The 22267-nt window shown below is 54.0% G+C and overlaps 2 protein-coding genes across 4 annotated transcripts in view; one reads left to right on the forward strand and one right to left on the reverse strand.

Moving 5' to 3' along the window:
• Positions 1–5842, forward strand: part of LOC102002750 (chloride channel protein ClC-Ka) — a 13812-nt gene extending 7970 nt beyond the window's left edge. For all 3 annotated transcript variants that reach the window (XM_005352902.2, XM_005352901.2, XM_026782249.1), the window contains 9 exons: positions 1–147; positions 823–892; positions 1025–1135; positions 1477–1690; positions 3002–3135; positions 3891–3979; positions 4109–4192; positions 5223–5309; positions 5601–5842. The exon at positions 1–147 is cut by the window's left edge. In XM_005352902.2, coding sequence (XP_005352959.1) covers positions 1–147; positions 823–892; positions 1025–1135; positions 1477–1690; positions 3002–3135; positions 3891–3979; positions 4109–4192; positions 5223–5309; positions 5601–5648 — 984 coding nt within the window. In that variant the 3' untranslated portion in view covers positions 5649–5842. The remainder of the gene's footprint in view (positions 148–822; positions 893–1024; positions 1136–1476; positions 1691–3001; positions 3136–3890; positions 3980–4108; positions 4193–5222; positions 5310–5600) is intronic.
• A 525-nt stretch (positions 5843–6367) lies between these two features.
• Positions 6368–21587, reverse strand: Fam131c (family with sequence similarity 131 member C). Its single transcript, XM_005352903.2, has 7 exons — positions 21379–21587; positions 12023–12141; positions 10604–10639; positions 10325–10418; positions 8066–8248; positions 7754–7864; positions 6368–7205 (listed from the first exon to the last, which is right to left on the reverse strand). The coding sequence occupies exons 1-7, from the start codon at positions 21398–21400 to the stop codon at positions 6943–6945; spliced, it is 828 nt and encodes a 275-aa protein (XP_005352960.1). The 5' UTR covers positions 21401–21587; the 3' UTR covers positions 6368–6942.
• Positions 21588–22267: the final 680 nt, after the last annotated feature.

Consider the following 22267-nt stretch of genomic DNA (forward strand, 5'->3'; position numbering starts at 1 on the left):
TTGTTTGACAACAACTCATGGGCACTGATGACCCGGAACTCATCCCCACCCTGGCCTGCTGAGCCTGACCCCCAGAACCTGTGGCTTGAATGGTACCACCCACAGTTCACCATCTTTGGGACTCTAGCCTTCTTCCTGGTCATGAAGGTGGGTCCCTTCTGCATGCAGATCTGGGGTGGGATGGAGCTGCGTCCACAGCGGGACCCTGGAGCACTGTGCACTTCCAACCCTGTCTCTGATCTGAGCCAGAGTCACTATGCTGCTAACAAGTCACACTGGCTTCCCCAGCCCCAGATTCCTTTTGTGTTTTTAACTCAGTTTCTTTATCTTTACCATGAAGTAGGGGCTGAGGAGATGGCTCAGTTAATAAAGTACTGGCCTCAAAAGCATGAGGACCTGAGTCCCACCCTCAGCACCCACATAAAAAGGTGGGCATGGGGGCATGTCATGTCTTGTGGTTGCTGAGAACTGAACTCAGGACCTCTGGAAGAGCAGCCAGTGCTCTTAACCTCTGAGCCATCTCTCCAGCCCATGCACACTCATTTACAAAAACAATGGGGGTAGTTGCTCTTTCTACCCAAAGGGCAGGCTAAGGGTGAGAAAGTGAATGACTTAGCATGCGCCAGCTACACAGTGGGCACTTTAATAGGGCTTGGTTACTCCACTGATGTGATGTTGTCTGTAACTCCAGTGTTTCAGGGCCAGCATGGGCATTGTCTTCTCTGAGAACAGTCTGCTCCCATCCTATTCCTCCCTTGTTTACTCTTGCCCCCGCTGCCTATAACTTCCGCTCTCTGGTCCCTTCTCCCATTCCCGGCACAGTTCTGGATGCTGATTCTGGCTACCACAATCCCCATGCCTGCTGGGTACTTCATGCCCATATTCATCATCGGTAAGTCTGGATTCCAGGGAGATTCGGGGGCATGGGGCATAACCATGGCTCCCGAACACCATCTGTCTCCCAGGAGTACTGAGAAGGGGGTCTGGTCAGCCTGACTGCCCCTTCACTCTGAGTCTGTGGTAGGAGCTGTCATCGGGCGCCTCCTGGGAGAGGCCCTGGCTGTTGCCTTCCCAGAGGGCATTGTGGCTGGAGGTGAGGTCAACCCCATCATGCCTGGGGGCTATGCTCTGGCAGGTGAGTGAACCTGGGCCCAGGAGTGGGAAGACCACATGGGCTAGACTATGGTTGAAGGGGCTGTTTGTCTATGGCGTGGAGTGAACTGTACAATGTGCCTTCCACTCCCTGAACCCCATCATCCTCTGAACCTCCAGCTCTTTCTTAGCTCGGTCTCCCCTCCCCCATTCCTTATGCCCTCTATATCCCTTTTCTCTCGCCACACCTGAGCATTGCTAGCAGTTTCTAGTATGTGCCCTCTGGATATTGCTGACACTAGCCATGGTCACACTGTACCCACCTTGCCCTCTGGGTGAGTTGGCTCCTGGCCTGAGTCACCCACTGTGGCTCTGTCCCTGCAGGAGCTGCTGCCTTCTCGGGGGCGGTGACCCACAGTATCTCCACGGCGCTGCTGGCCTTTGAGCTGACCGGACAGATCGTTCACGCACTGCCTGTGCTGATGGCAGTGCTGGCGGCCAATGCCATCTCCCAAAACTGTCAGCCCTCTTTCTATGATGGCACCATCATGGCCAAGAAACTGCCATACCTGCCATGGATTCGTGGCCGTAAGATTGGGTGAGTTTCAAGCTGGCTAACGGGGTGTCCCAGGTCTGGGAGTTAAGAAGTGAATGGAAGAACTCTTATATTTTTGCTTGTGAGCCTAGCCGTTAGCAGTTGAGCCATACCTCCAGCCCCTAGGAGCTAAGGGACCCCCCAAATTCAATGCAGTTGTCCTCAGCCCACCCTCATGTGGTAGGAGAGGAAGCAGGGGTTCAGACAGGTGTCTGTCTTGCTTCAGGTCATGAGGGGGGTTGAGCACCAGCTAGGCCAGGCTTCTCTCTTGGCTCTCTTGCCCTGCTCTCTGAGCCGGGTGGGTGGTCAGGAGCTGGGACACAGATGGGGTCTGAGGTCCTTCCTCCACCAGACTGTGCCCAGTGGTTTTAGTTCCTACAGCAATAGGCCCAGAGGCACAAGATCCGCCGTGTTCTGGGTCCAGCTCCAAGCTCATGCAAGCTACCATCCTGTTCCAAACCCTCGGCGGACATGTGGCTGTGCCTTTTCTCATGCTCTCAAAAACTAAAATTCTCTCAGGTGTGAAAACCAAACACAACCAAAAGAAATTCTCTAGAGCAGAATTCTGCTAGGTGACGCAGCCCCCGGCGAGGCTAGTGCCGGAAGCAGAGGGTGCAGAATACTCCTACTAGGGAGCAGGTCTCTGTTCCTTCCCATTGCAGGGTCCTAAGTGTTCCCCCATTCCAGGAGACATTCAGTCCCCCCTTGTCGTGCGCTCAGAAACTAAAAGCATTTGCCCATTTACTCCTTGCTACAATAAAACACAAGGCAAAAGCAACTTCAGGAAGGGAAGGTTCATTCCCACTCACAGGTTGAGGGTGCAGTCCATCATGGCAGGGAAGGTGTAGCGGCAGGAGCGTGGGGGTCTGGGTACATGGCATCCACATCAGGAAGCAGAGAGAAATGGCGCTCAGCTTGCGCTTGGTCCTAGTTCAGGACCATAGCTCACCATGGATGGTTCTGCATCCACGTTTAGGGTGGTTCCACATCCACGGTCACCATGGATGGTTCTGCATCCACGCTCACCATGGGTAGTTCTGCATCCACGTTTAGGGTGGCTCTGTATCCACGGTCACTGTGGGTGGTTCTGCCTCCATGTTTCGGGTGGTTCTGTATCCACTTTTAGGGTTGTCTTCCTACCTCAATAAACACAGCCTAAAACTATTTTACTGAGGCTCCATGATTCTAGGTCTTGTTAAGTTGAAGATAAATATTAACTATCACACATGGGTCCTTCCCAACAAGGTTTCCTGCTTCTTCCTGAGGGCTAGCACTGCCATGCAGGGCCTGACACATGCCTCCCTCTGCCCACAGCTCCTACCCTGTGACTGTGGAACACTTCATGAACTGTACCCTCACCACCCTGGCCAAGGACATGCCCCTGGAGGAGGTGGTCAAAGTCGTGACCTCTACAGACGTGGCTCAGTACCCCTTGGTGGAGACCAGAGGTACTCATCTTGGGTGGGGGGAGGCTGCCAGGGAGGATGGGTGGAGAGTCCCTCTGAGTATCAAGGCAGCAGAGCAAGCAGGGAGTTGGAATCCAGGCTCTGCTGTGTGACATGGGAAAAGTCACTCAGCTTCTCTGTGCTTTGGTTTATTCGTGGATGACACGGACGCAATAACTAAGGTCTGTGTCCTATTTAGAAAGGAGAAGACTCTTGTAAAGCAGCCTAGGGAGGACTCTGGGGATTCCAGTCAAAGGTGATGCAGCCACCCCAGTTGCCACATATCCATGCCCAAACTTGAATTTCTGTTGGCAGGACAGTTACCCAACTGTGCCACTCAGTCTGTGCTTCCTCGTCTATAAACTGGGTGACAAGTGTCCTGAGAGACAGAAAATTCTGTAAATTTTCCTCGGAGACACAAGAACACCCAGCATGAGGCTGAAGAAAGAGCCCAGTGGTTAAGAGCATTGCTGTTCTTGAAGGAGCCGGCCTTGGTTCCCAGCACTCTCAGGGTAGCTTACAGCTGTTCTTAACTCTAGTTCCAGGGACTCTGGCACCCTCTCCTGTCCTCTGTGGGGAAGTATACACAGTGTGCGCACACATACGCATATACATGAGCAGGCAAAACACTCAGACATGTAAAATAAAAATGTAAATAAATCTTTGAAACAAGCACCCAGCATGTTCTTGGCGCATAGTAGGTGCTCAGATAAAATAACTTTCATAGTCCTAATATGTCCCTCCTCTGCACTGCCTAGAGTCTCAGATCCTGGTGGGCACTGTAGAAAGGACACGCTTGATGCAGGCCCTCCAGACGGAGCCAGCTTCCTGGGCTCTAGGCCAACAGGTGGGTCCCCCTGCCAGGTGTGGGGAAAGGGTGGGGGTGTGAGCAGGGCTGTGAAGGGGGAGTTTAGAGAACGGGAGCCTGGGAACTGAAGGCTGGCTCAGCCCTCCATCATCTTCCCCCAATTCCCAGCGCTTTCTTCAGGACATCTTGGCTGGTGGCTGCCCCACACAGCCAGTGACCCTGCAGCTGTCCCCAGAGACCTCCCTGTATCAGGTAAGGGAGAATTAGAGAAAGTGGGTGGAGAGGGAGCACCTGATGGGGAAACTTAGGCTCCACCTCCCTTAGGCTCCACCTCCTCCCACTGTTCAGTGTTGCACGCGCACACACACACACACACACACACACACTTGTGCATGCACACACGCACACACATGTGCACACTTCTCACCTGCAGATGTGCACAGCAGCCCCAGCCTGTGAGCCCCTCACCGCCAGGGTTGCTGGGGCCATGCGGAGGAGAGACAGGGAAGTGAGCGAGCTTGGGAAACACATGCTTCTGGGTAGAAACTGTCAGTTAGGAGCATCCCATGGAGCAGGAGATGCCTCAGCTTTCGGAGCACTGGCTGCTCTTCCAGAGGACAAAGGTTCAATTCCCACAACCACATGGCAGCTCACAACTGTCTATAATTCCAATCCTATAGGATTCAAAACCCCCTCTGTACCCTAGGGGCACTGAATGCATGTGGTACACAGACATACATGCAGACAAATACCCATAAACATAAAATTGTTTAAAAAAAGAAGAAAAGCTGGGCATGGTGGCAAACACCTTTAATCCCAGCACTTGGGAGGCAGAGGCAGGAGGAGTTCTGTGAGTGTGAGGCCAGCCTGGCTTACATAGCAAGTTCCAGGACAGCCGGGGCTATATAGAGAAAACTTTTCTGAAAAACAAAACAAAACCTTTTTAAAATTTATACATCACACAAGGATCCCAATCTGAGGAGCTTCCCCTTTATCTTGTGCGACAGCTAGTAGATCACCCAGCCTCTCAGAGCAGGCACTTGTGTGGAACTGGTGATAGAAACAGCCTAGGGACCTACAAAGGCATGGCATCCCAGGGGCTCAGTAACCTGGACCAACCTACCTGAGTCCTTGCTTCTGTCATGGATTCTGACTACCACCTAGTGGTCAGACTAGACATTGCAGGCTGGACTCTGTTCTTCCACTCAGCTGGCACAGAGAAGGGTATGGTGGCCACAGGGGTGTTCCCTGACTCCACCATTCCTGTCAACTTCCCCTCCAGACACACAGCCTCTTTGAGCTGCTGACCCTTCAGACGCTGTTCGTGACATCACGGGGCAGAGCCGTGGGCTCTGTGTCCTGGGTAGAGGTACTGGGGTCTCGAGGGTGGTCAAAGCAGAGTTGGGGGTGGGGGCACCAACATCCTCCCTTTCAAAGATCGGGAGATACACTATAATCCTTGAATTAGAGGGGTCACTGAGCCTTGGACATCAATTACCAGCCTGCCACTCTCTGGACTCGGTGTCCCTTATGCCATGGGGTAGGCACCAGCTATAAACCCACAGACTTGACCATGGAGGGCGCTGTCGATGATGGAGGCTAGAGCTGTCTCCACCCCTCTAACCCTCCATCCCCCTCAATCCCTCTTCCTCCGCTACAGCTGAAGAAAGCCATTTCCACATTGGTCAACCCACCAGCCCCCAAGTGAGCCAGCCTGGGAGTTGGAATGACGACCCCTGCCTGGCTCCAGAGGCTGCAGCACGGAGTCCCACCCCCCTCTTCCCTTCCGACTCCACCCTCTCTAGCCCAGCTCAGCCCTTCAGTGAAGCACGCAGCCCTGCCAGCCTGAACAGGGTTCCACATTCATTGTGGCCCACCCTGAAGGGACAGAGGAAGGAAAAGAATCTCCCTGGTGTTTGTGCCTTCTGAGATGATCTAGTCCCAACCAGAAGCTCCTGAGAAAAATAAAAGTGATGCCCAGAGCCACCGTTCATGCCTGTTCTCCCTCAAGAGTGTGCATTTGGCCCCTTGGGTTCCAGTGATGGCCTAGGTTAAGCCCTTGGGGCATCTGGTGCTCACATGGGCATCACAGGCTGGGCCTGGGGCTCTTCAATCTCCACCTCTCAGTAGGGAGATAGAGGGAAATGAGGGTCCCTACCAGGTCGTATAACGCTTGGCCTCACCTCTAACAGGACCTTGGGGATGAGGTCTCCAGACTTGATCTCCCTGGCTGTGGTTCAACTGGCAAAGGGAGGTCTCTGGGTGTGGCTCTTTGGGGACAAGAAGATGCCCTAGACCTCCTCCTTTGAGGCCTCTCGGGTATCTGTGTGTTGGAAGGAGGAGTCCCCCCTAAGCCCTACAGACCCTCATCCAGGGCTCAGGAACACGCTCTCCCTGGGATACCAGGTCAAGTTCATCCAGGATGAGCACACTACTTTAATGTCACCAGAGAACCCTGTGGGAGATGAAGGGGGTAAGGGGAGACGTGGGTTCTCTTGGCTTGGGAGCACGGGGGTCACGGAGGAACCAGGTAAGAGAGTAGGAACAGACAGACCCTCCAGAGATGTTAGAGAGGCAAGGAATGGCTTAACCAGAAGAAGCTGTCCCACCTTCCATGGGACAGACGAGTGGAGAGAGGATGAGCCCAAGTCAAGGCTGGCTTCCCAGGCCCCTCCAAATGACTCCCCTACTCTCCCAATCTTCCCCTGGTGTCCTCCTAGGGGCCTGACTGCCAGTCTCCTGGGGCCAGTTGCCCTGGTGTCTGCTTAGAGTCTGGGAGTGGGCTGAAGGCAGAGGCCCTAGAGGGGCCAAGCCCACAAAGCAGGGGGCTCCCTCCCACTGTTGAGGGCAGGTCCATGGAGGCACTGAGTGGTCTCCACAAGAATGACAGTGACCATCCCTGCCACACTCCACCCTGTGTTTGTCCCAAGGAGTCAAGACATATTCAGTGCCAGCAGACGGTGCCTTGGGCTCCCAGAGAAGTGTGGAGTGGCCAGCTCGCCTCAGTTGTAGAATACCTCATCCTCGTCTTCTGAGAGAGACCCACTGTCCACGGAGGGCAGGGAGCCATGCACGTGGGCCCCTCCACTGTCAGGCCCCTGAGCCCCAGGCAGCCTCTGCCGATGTTGGTGGGTGGGGCTAGCGGGCTCCTCCTCCAGTGACGGCCAGCCATCATCGAGAGTGAGGCCAGGGGAGCAGGCTAGGAGACTGTCGTCCTGGGAAGGGCCACTCAGGAGGCTGTCCTGAAGGTAGATGCTCTCCAGGTCTAGAATACCAAAAAGAGGGTACAGAGGAGAGATGGAATCCCACATCCTGGATCCTACCTCCCTGGGCGTGGGAGGGCAGGCAAGGGGTGGAAGACCTGGTATGTCACTGCTAAGCTCTGTGACCCCAGGCAGGTCTCCGAATCTCTCTGAGCTCAGCTGTCTCCCCATGACAGGGAGAAGAGTAGCCAAGAGCAGGAAGTGATGAGCAGTGTGACTATGGGTGCTCCTTCTGGTCCTCTGTGCCCTCCCCTCCTGGCCAAAGGGAGAATCAAGTGAGCTAAGTCAATGCACGCTTCACCAGGACCCAGGTTTGGGAAAGCAGACCCACAATGCACCTAGTGCCAACTCAAGCCACACCGCAGCCAGGCTTTCCTTTTGGCTTGGGGCACTCCCCAAGTGTAGGCCAGAGCTGCCGCTCCCAGGTTACTGAAAAGGAAGCTAAGCCATGGAGAAGAGGGGACGGGGAGAGGAAGGAGCCCACCTGAGCGACCCAGGCGCCACCCTCAGTGCTCTTCCGCCCACCCTGCCTTGGTACGCCCGGCTGTACCTTGGAACTGGAAGGCCCCCTGGGTACTGTCCTCTGGCTGCAGTTCTTCGTCATCCAGGGAGGACCAGGCACTCAGAGTGGCCTCCGTGATAGCAAACTGCTCAGCGACACCTGGCGGGCAGCAAGATCGGGTTTGGTGAACTCATGGGTGGGAAAGGGGCACTCTATGCCTACACGGGCCTCCCTCTCTACCCAGGTGAGGAAGAACGCCACCTAGCGCCCGCCCCATCCGCCATCCCGTACTCAGACCCAGCTTCACTCCAGCAGACCCCGCCCACCTATGGCCTCCCTCCCTGCACCCGCCCCGCTCACCCGCAGCAAAGCGGGCCTCCCGCAGCTCGTCAGGCAGACAGCAATAATGCTCGTCGTCTCCTGGGGACAGCTCCCAGCCTGACTGCTGGACGCTCCAGCCTTTCCATTCGATGAGATGGGCCACTCGGCCACGGGCCATGGCTGTGGGCTTTGTGATGTGGTCCTTGATGCTTTGTACCACCCCTGCGAGGAGGTCACAGATGGTTATCGGGTGACCAGGTCAGCATAAACCCTATTTCAGGCCATCCCATGCTCTGTACCCCAACCACCCCTGATCTCTAATCCTGCGCCTGTCAGTTTCCGGTAACCATGACCAGGGGGAGCTTTGCCTCACAAATCCCACACCCTACCCCGTGTCTCAACCATTTGTATGTCCACCCCCCAACCTTCCCAATGTCTTATTGAATTTGAATCAGGTTTCCAAACCAGCCACCCCTTAGACTAGCTGAGGCCTTCAGTTCCTCTGGGACCCAGCACCCTCCACTCATGAACCGACAGTTCTGAGGGAGCTTCCCTGTGCTCCCTGCTCTGTGGAGTTAGACTCTGGGGTGGAGCACTCAGGGAATGCTCCCTGGAGGAAGTGGCCTGCAGTTGGGTTCTGAAGGTCTGCGGTGGTGGGAAAGAAGGGAGCCAGGCTGTTCCACAGGTGAGACGGGGATGAGGGCACAGAAGAGCTGGCGTAACACCAGTACAATCAAGGATGATGCACAGGGACAAGAGGCTGGCAGCCCCCACAGGGACCAGACTGGGGCTGGAGAGTCAAGGTGACAGCCCTGTGTTGTCTACATAGCAGTGGAGAGCCCCAGCCAGACACAGACCAGGGGAGAGGGAAGTTTGGTATGTTATTTGGAAATAGCATCCTAATTGAAAGATTAAAGTTCAACGGTGAAGAAGGTAGGTAGGGGACAATTCAGGACCTTTGCAGGGACCCAGCAAGAGGCAGGCCAGGGCTAGACAGAAGAAGGACTTGGGGAGTGTAGGACCTGACTGGCCGAGTGTAGACAGTAATGAAGAGAAGGAGGCAGGAACTGCTCATCATCGCTAATGGAACCAGGGACAGATCTGGGCATCCCCAGGGTCCCTAAAGCCAGGCAGACACAAGGCCCTGGGGAATGCGAGTTCCAAGGACAGATAAGAAGTCTACAGGAGGGGCTGGAGAGATGGCTCAGTGGTTAAGAGCATTGCCTGCTCTTCCAAAGGTCCTGAGTTCAATTCCCAGCAACCACATGGTGGCTCACAACCATCTGTAAAGAGGTCTGGCGCCCTCTTCTGGCCTTCAGCTGTACAGACAGACAGAATATTGTATACATAATAAAATAAATAAATAAATATTTTAAAAAAAAAAAGAAGTCTACAGGAATGAGGGACCAGGAGCATGGGAACAATGGAGATAAGAAGGAGGGGGAGACCTGCTCCCCCAATGGGGTGCTGGACTGCGGAGTTCACTGGAGAGACAGTATGTTTCTCAGATGCTTGGGGACAGGGCGAGGTGGGTGGCAGGTGTGGCAAGTGGACGGAGCTGCAGAGACAGGGGCAGAAGGAGGCAGCCGGGTCCTGTGGGACCCTGGAAGGATTGTGATGGGAGCCTGCAGTGTGAGAAGCTGTAGGAGGCGCTGGTGGGCCAAGCGGCCTGGTTGTCGGCTGAGAGCCATCTGCAGCCAAGTACAACGGCGTGGGTGTTCCACCCCACTTGCACGCCACCTTGGCGTGTTGCTCCTGGCTTGTTCCCACACCTGCTTCAGAAAAACTATCACAGCTTTGGTGCGGCCTCATGCCCTCAAGGCGACACAGTCCTCTTCACAGACAACTGAGGACTGAAGTCCAGACCCGTGGTCTTCAAGTGCCATTGATCCTCAGGCAACCGTGCTGCAGGGCTCCCAGTGGGTTGAGGCAGGGAGAGAGCCACAGCTATAACCAAGTCTCCACTGAGCAAAATCCTCAGCCTCCCTAGCTGCCTTCACACCCCAGGGGCCAGCCCAAGAGCAATTCCCTGGGCGCACAGAACCCACCTCAGGCTCTGCTTCTAGGGAACGAGACCCAAGGTGACTTGGGAGACCACGCAAGTCAGACACCCAAAAGCTGCACCTCCCTCTTCCCTCTGAGGCATCCCCAGGGATGAAAACCCAGCAAGCCAACTCCTGAGAGAGGAACCGAGCCTGAAATCTGGCAATTAGAAAATATTAACCCAGCGTGACTGTGACCCATTGCCTCCCCTCAGCACACGTCCGGGGAGGGCTGGAAGGGACTGTGGGGACCTACCCACAAGGGATGAGGTGGCCAGGGCAGCCACACTGTAGTTGCTGGGGCAGGCTCTAGAGTCGGATATGTAGCCATTGGTGGTTTGGAAGCACCTCTGTAGAAAAAGAAGGGGTAGGAGGGAAGGGCAGTCAGCCAGAGGACATTGTCCCCCTGCCCCCTGCGGACCACTGTGGCCACCCACCCATCTGTGGGTGGTAGCCAGGGACCATGCAGAGAAAGACAGGGAGATCCCATCCATTCTCTGGGCTGGCCATACTGCAGGAGAGCAAGCACACTTACCTGCCACGGATCCCAACAGAAATCCATTTGCTTGTCCTGAAGCAAGAGGAGAAAGGGGACCAGTCAGGACTGGGGATGCTGTGACATGGCTAAGGCCTGAAGCCCCTGCAGGGTAGGCTGGCTCCACCTGAGAAATCAAGGTCTGCCCGCTGTCCCTTAGCACTAAAAATAGTGGGACACACTGGCCTTAGAAGGAGACAGTGATAGGTCTGGCCTAGACCAGAGTATACTTTCATTATTTCCTGATACCTGGAGACTAGGGAGTTCAAAAACCAATGACCTAGCTGGTATGGAGGCTCATGCCTCTAATACCAGCACCAGGGAAGCAGAGGCAGGAAGATCTCTGTGAGTTCCAGGACAGCCAGCACAACATAGTGAAACCCTGTCTCAAAAAATGGAAAAACATCAAGAACAAAAAAAAATCAAATAATCATAATAATAACATTAATGATGAAACAAAAAAATTTTAAAAACAGCATCTTAAGGCTGTAGAGATGGCTCAGTAGTTGAGAGCATGTGTTATTTTTCCATAGGACATGGGTTCAGGTCCCAGCACCCACAAGGCAGTTCACAACCATCTGTACCTCTAGTCCCAGGGGATTCACTGCCCTCTTCTGGCATCCACAGGTACTGCACACAAGTGGTGAACATAGACGCATGAAGTCAAACACTCATACACGTAAATGAAAAATAAATAAATCTTAAAACAAACAAAGTGGGCTGGAGAAATGGCTCAGTGGTTTAAGAGCATTGCCTGCTCTTCCAAAGGTCCTGAGTTCAATTCCCAGCAACCACATGGTGGCTCACAACCATCTGTAATGAGGTCTGGTGCCCTCTTCTAACCTACAGATATACACACAGACAGAATATTGTATACATAATAAATAAATAAATATTAAAAAAAATAAAACAAACAAAGTAAACTGGTAGGTTCAAGCCACACCCCTGGGCGAGTATGGAAAGTATGCACTAGGACCCCTCGCTACACCAGGACCCCTCGCTACACCAGGACCCCTCGCTACACCAGGACCCCTCGCTACACCAGGACCCCTCGCTACACCAGGACCCCTCGCTACACCTTCCTGATCTATGTGGAGAACCCCCCTACTTTTGCTCTTGAGTATCTGTTCCCAGCTGCTAAGCAGTCTAGACCGGCAGCAGAACTTACTGTCTGCAAGACTTGAGTTAATTTGGGCAGGAAGACCTCTGGGGTGGGATTGTGTATTCTAAATAAGTCTGGCCCTGTTCCTGGTGCCCAGCCCAAGGCAGACCCTCATCCAGCTGAATGCCAAGCCCCTGGTGCCCTATTGCTCAGGGGGAAACTAGGGTTGGCAAGGAAGAAAGGAACTGAGAATGGCTTCTGCTTGCCTTAGGGACAAAAAAGATCAGCTGGAGGGAGGGTGAGGAACGGCCAGTTACCTTGCCACCATCGTGGTCCGGAACAAGAGCAGGCGGATGCTGGCTGGAGGTCAGATCCTGATTCAGGAGGTCTGTACCCTGAGGCCTAGGGCAGTCTTTCTGGGCACTTGTGAGCAGATCTGGAAATAAAGATGGGAGGAGAAATTTTTTTAAAAAACCTACTTAATCAAAGTAATAGGGTAATAATAGAAATGAGGGGTTTGGACCAAAAAGGAGGAGTTAAGCTATCCCTTTTATGTGTAAAGAAACTAGACAGCTGGGTGGTGGCGGCGCACATCTTTAATCCTAGCATTTGGGAGGCAGAGGCAGGCATATCTCTGTGAGTATGAAGCCAGCCTGGTCTACAGAGCAAGTTTCAGGACATCCAGGCTACACAGAGAAATCCTGTCTCACAGAGAAAACCCAAGGCTTCATCTCTAAGTTAATAATTGAAATCAACTGATAAGTGTAAAGCTTCTGATTCCTCCTTTTCTCCTTCCTCCATCTTTGAGACAGAGGCTTTCTATGTAGCCCAGGCTATCTCTGAACTTCCTGCCCCAGCCTGGCAAGCAGGAGGCACTTATAGATTTGTGCCAATGTGCCCACTATTGTAATTATTTTTACTTTATGACTTTTTGAGACAGGGTCTCATCATGGAGCCCTGGCTTTCTATACAGACCAGGCTGGCCTCAAACTCATAGAGACCCTCCTGCCTCTGCCTCCTGAATTCACTACCAGCCCAGCCTTCAGGAGGCAGAGGCAGGAGGATCTCTGTGAGTTTGAAGTCAGTTTGGTCTACAGAGCTACTTCCAGGACAGCAAGGGCTACACAGAGAAACCCTGTCACAATGATTGGCTATAAAGAAAAAAAATAATGTTTTTTTACTCTTTTGTAATAGCACTTAGTATACAAAATCATACTACAGCTATACAAAGATATTTTTTTTTACTTTGAAACTAGGCGTTTGTGTGAGTGTGTGTGTGAGAGAGAGAGCATGTGTGTATGTGTGTGTAAGAGAGAGAGAGATCGTGTGTGTGTGTGTGTGTGTGTGTGTGTGTGTAGGCTAGGACAACCTTGGGAGACGTTCTTCAGGCACTATTACTTATCTATTTATTCATGTACGCATTTATTTGTTTATTTATTTATCCATCCATCTCTTTAATTTTGAGGCCAGGGCTCTCATTAGACTAGAAATGACCACGTAGGCCAGGCCACATGGCCAGGGATCCTCCAGCTGCCTCTGTGTCCCAGCGCTGACACTGCACGTGCAGGCTACCATGCCTGGCCTCCTAATGTGGATTTGGGAATGAAATGTAGGCAGGTCCCAGACTGAATGATCTCCCCAGCCCCGACTTCATCTATCTGATGGGCCGCAGCAGCCCAGCTCCTGCCGCAATGCCCAGCACACAGCAGGATCTCACTGGGGGCTTCACAAAGGAGGAAAGTGAGGCATTCAGACATCAACACGACAGGGACAAGCCACCATTAGTGAGAACAGTGTTCTGTCAAACACTGGGTTCTGTCTCCAGCCACACTCCGCTCCAGACCCCAACAGGTCAGGACAGAACGGGGTCCAACAGAAGAAGCACCGCAGAGCTCACACCACAGGCACAGGCAGCCCGGCTGGAGGGAGTACAAGCCTGCATTCAAGGTGAAAGTTTCCAGCCAAATTACTTTCCGAAAGAGGCCAGAGGATCTGGGACCTGCCCCAAAGCTGGAACGCATGGGCCAAGGCAGGGAGCCTGGAACCAGGCTGTCTGGACATCATAGGAGAGGAAGGCAAGGTGACAGTCAATGTCCTCTCCTGCCCCAAAGTGGCCCAGACATAAGGAGGGCAGGGCACAGAAGACAGCATGGGTTCTGAGAATGAGGGCTGCACCATACGCTTGGACTCGACAGTCCACAGCACAGCCTGCTGCGTTCCAGTCCGCTGTGTGACCCCAAGTCAGTGTTGCTTTTCTCTGGGCTCCACTACCCCCATCTCCACAAAGGAGGGACTCAATGGCAGGCCAGGGGCCACATCCTTCAGTGGTCATGTAAGCCATTCCTCAGGTTTGTTTTTAATTTATTCGCTGCTTACATGGTTATCCATTTATCTGAATGATCTCCAGCTGGAGATCAAAACCGAGGCCTGGTGCATGCTGGGAAGCGTTCTCCCACTGAACCTCATTTATATCCTCGGCCGTCTTTTCACCGGGTCTATTTAAAAAATAACAAAATAAGTATTGAATAGAACAGAATGGAGATCATCAGGACCAGAGGCAGCCTGAGATTCATTCAGTCTTGTGTCATGGAGCGTGTGTGTGTGTGTGTGTGTGTGTGTGTGTGTGTGTGTATGAGAATTTGCACAGGGGAGAATTTTCTAGATATACACACTGGGTCAAAATGCAAAATGTATTTATTTCTTCCTACAGGTCTGCCTTAGTTACTTTTCTATGTGTGTAAGGCAACTTGGCAGGCAGATATGGCACTGAAAACCATGGCTGAGAGCTCACATCCTGATCCACGAGCACAAAGCAGAGAGAGCTAACTGGGATAGCAGGGGCTTTTGAGACATCAAAGCCCATCCCCAGTGACACACCTCCTCCAACAAGGCCACACCCCCGATCCTTCCCAAACAGCTCCACTAACTAGGGACCAAGGGTTCAAATATATGGGGGCCATGCTCATTCACCACAGGGTCCAAAAATAGCCATTAAAAAGCTCAACCAGCAAGATGTCTCTGTGGTTTAAAGGTGCCTGATGCCAAGCCCACCGATCTGGCTTCCATCCCTGGGAGCCATTGGTGACAGGAGAGACCTGACTCCCAGTTGGTCTAAGACCATCATCACACATGTAATGTCATATGCACAATGCCACATACAAACACATAACAAACAAGCAAACATAAAAAAGAAAAACTTAGGGGCTGGAGAAATGGCCTAGTATTGAAGAGAACTGGCTACTCTCCCAGAGGACCTGGGTTCGGTTCCCAGCACCCACATGGCAATTCACAACTGTCTCTAACTCCAGTTCCCATGGATCTCATGTCCTTCCCTGGCCTCTGTGGGCACTAGAAATATACATGATGCAGGCATGAATTATTATGAGATAATTTTTTTCAAATTAATTTGTTTTTTTTTTTTTTAGTTTGAAAGTTGTAACTAGGCATGGTGACGCATGCTTGTGATCCCAGCACTGGAGGCTGAGGCAGGAGGATCGGGAGTTGGAAGCCAGTCTGGAATATATGGTATGTTCCAAGTCAGTCTAGAATCCACAGCAACACACCAAGCACGCAATACACACCACAGACACACCACACACAGAGACACATACACACAGAGACACACCACACATGCATACACACTATAGACATACACACATACCATGCACACACACCATACACATACACACCACACGTGCATACACACACACACCCAAACAACAAAAAGTTAAGAGACACTTTGAGTGTTCTGGAGTTCTGCATGTTATGCAAAGTCAGAGTCCGTCTAGCTACAGGGTGGTGCTGGGTTCCTGGTTGGGTGCTGGGATGCTTCTGGACTCCCTGGACTGAAGCCCTGAGCCTTCCAGCTGCAGAACAGGGAGTGACAAGGATGAGCAGGAGAACCCAGGACAGCAGTGACACCAAATATTTGCTGGGGTGGTGGTGGGGCTGGTAGCCCCTGGCTCCAGCCCCTCCCGTTCCTGCCTGACTCCCATCCCATTTGGGACCCAGATGCCCCTACCAAAGTCTCCTCCCCCTGAAGACTTTAGTCCCATGATGTCATGGGCTGGTTGCCACAGAGACGTCAGGTAATGAACCAGCCCAGGGTGAAATCACAGGCTGCTCTTAGCCCAGCAGGGACCTGGCCACATCATGGCCTTGGTGACTGGAAAAACACACTGCCATGCAGGGTGGGGCAGAGGAAAACCCAGAGGACCTCTAATGCCTGCCTGCTTTCTTGGGTGCCTCTCCCAAGGAAGTTGTGTGGTGACACCCCCTCTCTTTCACAGTGTACACCCTACTCCTTTTCCCCCCAAGGTCTGAGGCCCTTTCTTGGACCTGCTCCCTCACTCACCTCCTCAGGCGACGGGAGGGACAGTCCTCTTGTTGCCACGGCAACCTGAAGACCATTTTGATCCTTCCAGGAAAGGGCGTCATCCAGAGATCCCCTTTATCCCTCTGCTTGGCAGAGATGTTTCCTGCCTTTTCTACCAAAGCTCCCAATGAGAATGTCAGCCTAACCACCCAGACAGTTCTCCATAATGTCTAGCCTAAACTCTTCACGCCGTGGCGCTCCCGTTACCAGCCTGGGTGAACCTGACGACCAGCCCCACGCCTCCCGTCCCCCAGACTCCTCTTATTTGCTTTAGAGCTGTCCGGAGCTTACAGCTATTCATTAGGGCCGGGTGTCCCAGCCCATTAGTCACTGTGGTTGCCACCTGCACCCGGAGTGTTTCTTAGGAGCGAGAGAATGAGCCTGCAGCGGCTTGGGAGGAGTGAAGAGGGCTCTTTCCCAGCACCACCGAGAAGGCGAACAAGTGAGCAGCAGCCTGGGCGCAAAGCCCCTGGTGCTGCCTCCCTGGAAGCCAGCCTCCCCAAAGAGGCTCCGGGCACCTGCAGCAAATGGACGCGCCAGGTGGTCCCTCCCACTGTGATATGTCAGCTGCCCTTGGCGCTGTACAGAAGCAGTGTTGCGCTTAATCCTCTGGACCACAACCATGTGTTCCCCATGGACACCCCACTTCTCACCCGTGTGTGCGGAGCGCTACCGCAGGAGGCTACCGCTGTGCCGGGACTCCCTCTGAGGAGTTGCTCGCTCTGTCCCACAATTTGTCTTTCTGGACAGTGGGACTCCTGTGTCCTGTTCCTGGGCTGGTGTTTGCCCTGGGGACCCTCTGAACCCTACAGAGGAAGACCAAAGACTGAGTCATTGGTGTCTCTGCCTGGCGAGTCCCTGCCCGGAGAGCAGGCCCCAGAATTCGGCAGAGGCCCATTCTCCAAAGTCTTCCAGAACCACCTGGGCCAGGATGGTTGGCTGAGCTCAGAGGGATCCCTTTCCATCCCCAAGCAAGGCTTTCACCCACCCCAGCTCCTCATTTGCTCTGCCCTCCTGGGGCCCAGTCTACTCCAGTTGCACCAACGCCAGGCACACTGCCAGGTTGGCCTGAGCTGACGAGAGAGATGACTCTCTTGGGGGAGAAACCTGGCCTGCGGGGATACACCGCCTGTTTATTAAGCGTGCGCTGCGGGTCAGGCACCATGGTGATTCCTCACCTAGGATTTCGCTTTGAACCCTGCAAAGCGGGTAGCAGCGTGCCCACCTGACAGATGAGAAAATTAAGCCTCGGAGAGTGTGTATGGCATATCCAAGGCACCAGGTAGTGAGTGGCAAGGACGAGGTGCAGACCTAGGGGCAGTATGGGTAGTGCTGATCTCCAGAAAGGGACCTTCAGTCATTATTTTCTGTGGTTTGTGTGTGTGTGCGTGCGTGCCTGTGTGCGTGTGTGTGTGCACACGCGTGTGTGTGTGTGCGCTGCTTTCCCCCCACCAGACTTCTTTGAACACAAAACTGTGTCCCTCCCCTCAGACTGAACTTCATTGACTCTTTCCTAATTCTCCCACAGAGCTCAGTGCAGTGTTGCTCCCAGCAGGGGCTCTGGCAGAGCCCCCCGGCAGGACCTCAGCCTTCTAGACATAATCAGACATTTGATTCTGATGGCCAGCATCTGCTCTCATAAGAACCAATACACTGGACACTAGAGACCCCTAGGGCAGGCCAGGAGGCTGGCTGACTAGCTGGAGAAGAGGCCTGTGATGGGGAGGGGTAGACAGAGAAGCTGTGGAGCCAGGAGGCATAGGTGGGCACAGAGGGACCCTGAGATAGAGAGGGGTAGATACTGACACCCTGTGTGTCCCGGTGCCAGGAAAACCTAACCAGATGTGAGGCCTCTGAGCTATCCCAGAAATTGGTTCTAGACTGCTGGCCATGTGCCAACAGCTTTGGGGGAGAGCAAGGAGTCTGAAAAATCAAAGGGCAGGGGCTCCTTGCTCAGCACTGGGGCCCATAGACCTGAGTCATAGACGTGAGTCTGCCTCTCTGTGCTACCAGGTGGGGGACCTGAGGTCTCGCTCCACTCTGAACCCACTTCCCTCCCAGGTTCAAGGAGAACTAACTGGGTCAGGAGAGCCAAGACCTGGCTCAGCGTGGCTCAGGATAAGCATCCAAAGAGTGGCAGCTTAAAAAAAGATGAACCAGCCAGGCGGCGGTGGCACACGCCTTTAATCCCAGCACTTGAGAGGCAGAGGGAGGTGGACCTCTGTGAGTTCGTGGCCAACCTGGTCTACCAAGAGAGTTTCAAGACAGCCAGGACTGTTACACAGAGAAACACTGTCTCTAAACAAACAAACAAAAACAGATGAACCCCAGACTCTGGTTGTAGCTCAGCTGGTGGAGTGCTGGCTTAGCATGCATGAAATCCTGGGTTCAGTCCCTCAGCATCACATGCATGAAGTCTGGTGGTTCCGCCTATAATCCTAGCACTCAAGAGGTAGAGGTGAGGAGGATCAGGAGTTTAAGGTCATCCTCAGGAACAGCAAGTCCAGGGTTAGCCTGGGCTACTGGAGATCCTATCTAAACAAACAAACAAAAAGACAAACAGGGCAGACACGGTAGTTCAAACACGAAACTCTAGCTTTTGGGAGCTGGAAGCAGGAGGATGACCTTGAGTTCAATGCCAGCCAAGACTATAGAATAAGAGCCTGTCTCAAAAATAAATAAGTAACCAGGACAGGCTCCAAAAAGCTACAGAGAAACCCTGTTTCGAACAACCAAAAAAAATAAATAAATAATTAAATAAAAGTTGAAGAAATAGACAATAAATACAAAGTAGCTCTGAGATGCAGTGTGTGCGGCCAGTATCCCCCTGCCCTCAACACAAATGCCTGGCACCTACTGCTTCCTCGGAGGCAGGAGGGGTCCCTATCCCACCAAGATGTCTGCAGCAAAGCTGATACACCAGCTCCACGCTAGAAATGGCTATTGAGTGTTGATGGTGACTGGACCGTGGGGAGGGGTCTTTGCACTAAGAACCTCCCCCATCCAGTCCTATGCTCCCACCTTAATACGATTCCCTCTCAACTTAAGACCACACAGTTGGGAACAGTGGAGCAGGGACTGCAGGCTGGAGACTCCTGATTACCCAGCCCAGTGGCAGAAGCTAACTGCTGGGTAGGGTGGATCTCTCAGGTGTAGCCTGGACCTGGAGTAGACGGAACTGGGTAGCCCCAGTTGGTTGCAGGGTCCAGGCTCTGTGAGACATCAAAGCTCATGACCCCTGACCTCCACTTCAGGCTCTGAACATGGCCCATGCAAACCCTTAGCAAACAGGGACAGTGGTCAACCACTGGTCCAGGGGTGCAGAGGTAGGGACTCAGGAGCCCAGTGAAACCTGAGGTGATATCACCACAAGGCTGAGGGTACTGAGGCTAAGGACCTGCCCCTGGAGTGAGAGAATCTCCAGCCCTGCCTTTATTGTTTCTTGGTTTATGGCCCTGGGAAACTCACTGTGTAGACCAGGCTGACCTCGAACTCACAGAGATATACCAGCCTCTACGTCCTGAGTACTGGTATTAAAGGCGCGCGCCACCACTGCCCAGTTCATACCTCCCACTTCTAAGTTGTTGGAGTGCATGTTGAGACTGTCAGGCTCTGTCATTTCAGGATGGGGAGAGGGTTAGAAAATGCAGCCTGATCTGGGGGTGGCACTCAGGACGCAGGAGGAAAGGTCGGAGAGTCTCTCAGTCAGTGTGACCTCAACTGCCCTGGCAGGGGAGTCGTGGAGGAAGCATGGGAAATGGAGGACTCAGGTCTCAGCCTCACAGTGTGACCTTGGCAGGCATCCCCACTGTCTAGTCTCTATCCTGTACTCTGTGGACCCTGGGCTCACCAAACAGTGCACTCAGGGCCGGGACCCCACAGCTGTGAGCGAAGGGCTGGAGAAGGAACCTAGTCACCAAGGAAACACCCAGATACCTAACTCCTGGAACTGCCTCCATGGGTCTCCAGGGTTTCTGGGAACGGCTCACACCTTTTCTTACCCTCTGCTTCAGAGGCCAGGTGCATGCTGGGCTCATAGGACCACAGTGACTGACACCCAGTAGGTAGCCCTGTGACCATCAATCAGCTTGAACCAACTTGATACAGGACCCCACTGCTGACACCTTCCAGGGACACCCTAAGTCAGTTTCCTAAATACTTTTCCTTGAACTCGGAGCAGAACTCCCTCAGAGTCCAGAGGATGGATTTTTCAACATTCCCCAGACCAAGATCCCCTCGAGGGCCTGCCCAGCCCCACTCCAAGGCCAGCTGACCCTTCTCTGCCTGAAGTGGCCAGTGGAATCGTCAAAGACATTGGGTAAGGAGCCCTGGTCTCTAGGCTCTTACTCCCAGCCCAACCCTGCTCCCACGGAGGGTAAGAGTCCTAAGGGGGATGGGGCCAATGACCCAACCTTTTATTGGGGGGAGGGTTGTTTTGACACAAGGTCTCAGGAGTATAGCCCAGATTGGCCACGAACTGTCTATGCTGGCCTTGAACTCTTGATCTTATGCCTCCTGAGTACTGAGATTACAGGCATGCCCTGACACCTCCCAAACTCTTCTAAAATATTATTCCAAAGACAGGTATGCCCATCGTCCAGCCTCCATGAAAGACCCTACGCCCCCCATTCACAGTCAGGTGCCCCACCCCTTCCAGATGAGGGACAGTCACTCCCATTCCCTGGAATCACCTTGGGGATGACCAAGGTACCAGGTCAGAGACAAAAGCCCAGGGGTTACTGGGAACATCAGCTGTCCTCTGTCCTCTCCTGTCCCCTGAGCAGGGATGGGGGTGGGGATGGTGTTAGGGATGAGGGTGGGGTAAAGCCAACCTCGATAACTTGTTCATCCCTGCTGACCCCTTCCTGCCAGGGGCTTTCTAGGGTTGAAGACGGAGGCACCGGGAGGAAAAGGGACCCCGGGCTAGGAAGGCCTGGTCTTGGGCAGCAGGAGCGAGGTCTGCCTGCCTTCCTCGAGCTCAGTGGCCCATAAGAGGACCAGAAAGAACCGGAAGCCATCCTCCCCTCCCAGGCAACTGCGGGAGGCGTGTGGCTGCAGAAGAAAGCATGGCACCGGGACCTTACTTCATGCCACCTGCCGGGTGCCGAGTGGGGCGTGGGGTACCGAGACCTCCGCCGGCTCTGCAAGCTGCCCGCCCTCCTCCTGAGCCCTGTCCCAATGGAGCACCGCGTCCCCTGGGGTGCGGCAGGTCCGTGAAGGGCGGACACCCACCCTAGGCTTCCCCGGGGCCGTGCGCTGGTGCCCCCGCCCCTCGCCGCGTCCCGGCAGGGTCCTCACCTCGCGACACGCAGGAGCCCATCACGGGGCGGCGGGGCCGGGCCACTGCGCCCGGGGTGCGGCGGGCGGCCGCGCGCTCATGTCTCCGCGGGCCGAGGCTGCTTGGCTCGGCCTCCGCTAGCGCCTGGGTCGTCGTCCCCGCTGCCGCGTCCCAATTGCCTCGCGCCGCGCCCGCAGCTGCCAGGGCTGGGCGACGCCGCGGCGGGCGGGGGAGACCCAGGGAGCGCAGAGGGCGGAGGGCGGTGCTGGAGTGCGCCCCGCCCCCTCCGTGCCCGTGCACCTGTTGTCGCAGCCCGGGGTAACCTGGACTCAGCCCTGTGAGAAAAGACTTTGAGCCTCACTTCTGAGTAGCACCTGCTGTCTGGAGTTCAAGGTCAGGGGAGAGGGCTAGGAGGGGGGAATTCTGCAAGGAGGAGTCTCATCCCAGTGAGCACACTGAGAAGGGTCGAGACTTTATTTACTGTGTGTGTGTGTGTGTGTGTGTGTGTGCGCGCGCGCGCGAGCGCGCATGTGTGTGTATGTTCCACAGCACGAGTATGGAGTTCAAATGACACTTGGAGGAGTCTATTTCCGTCCACTATGTGGGTCCCAGGGATCAAACTCAGGTGGTCGGACTTCCTGGACAGTGCCTTTAACTGCTGAGCCATCTCCCCAGCCCCTAGGTCAGGGTTTGTTGACAGTCACCTGCTTGCTCATAGGAGGATGCTGGCCCAGGGTGAGAGTTCTGAGGGAGAGCCAGGACACACTAGTGGCCTCCTGGCTGGATAGAGGTCTCATGCAGGAAGATAAGACTTCCTCCCAGGGCTCCGGGAGGGCGAGGAAACTTAGGGACAAGTCTTTTGCTCCACCTGGGGAGTTCTGTCACAGAGCAGCAGTGGCTCCATTAATT

This window comes from Microtus ochrogaster, chromosome 10, assembly GCF_000317375.1.
Source record: "Microtus ochrogaster isolate Prairie Vole_2 chromosome 10, MicOch1.0, whole genome shotgun sequence".
Lineage (NCBI taxonomy): Eukaryota > Metazoa > Chordata > Mammalia > Rodentia > Cricetidae > Microtus > Microtus ochrogaster.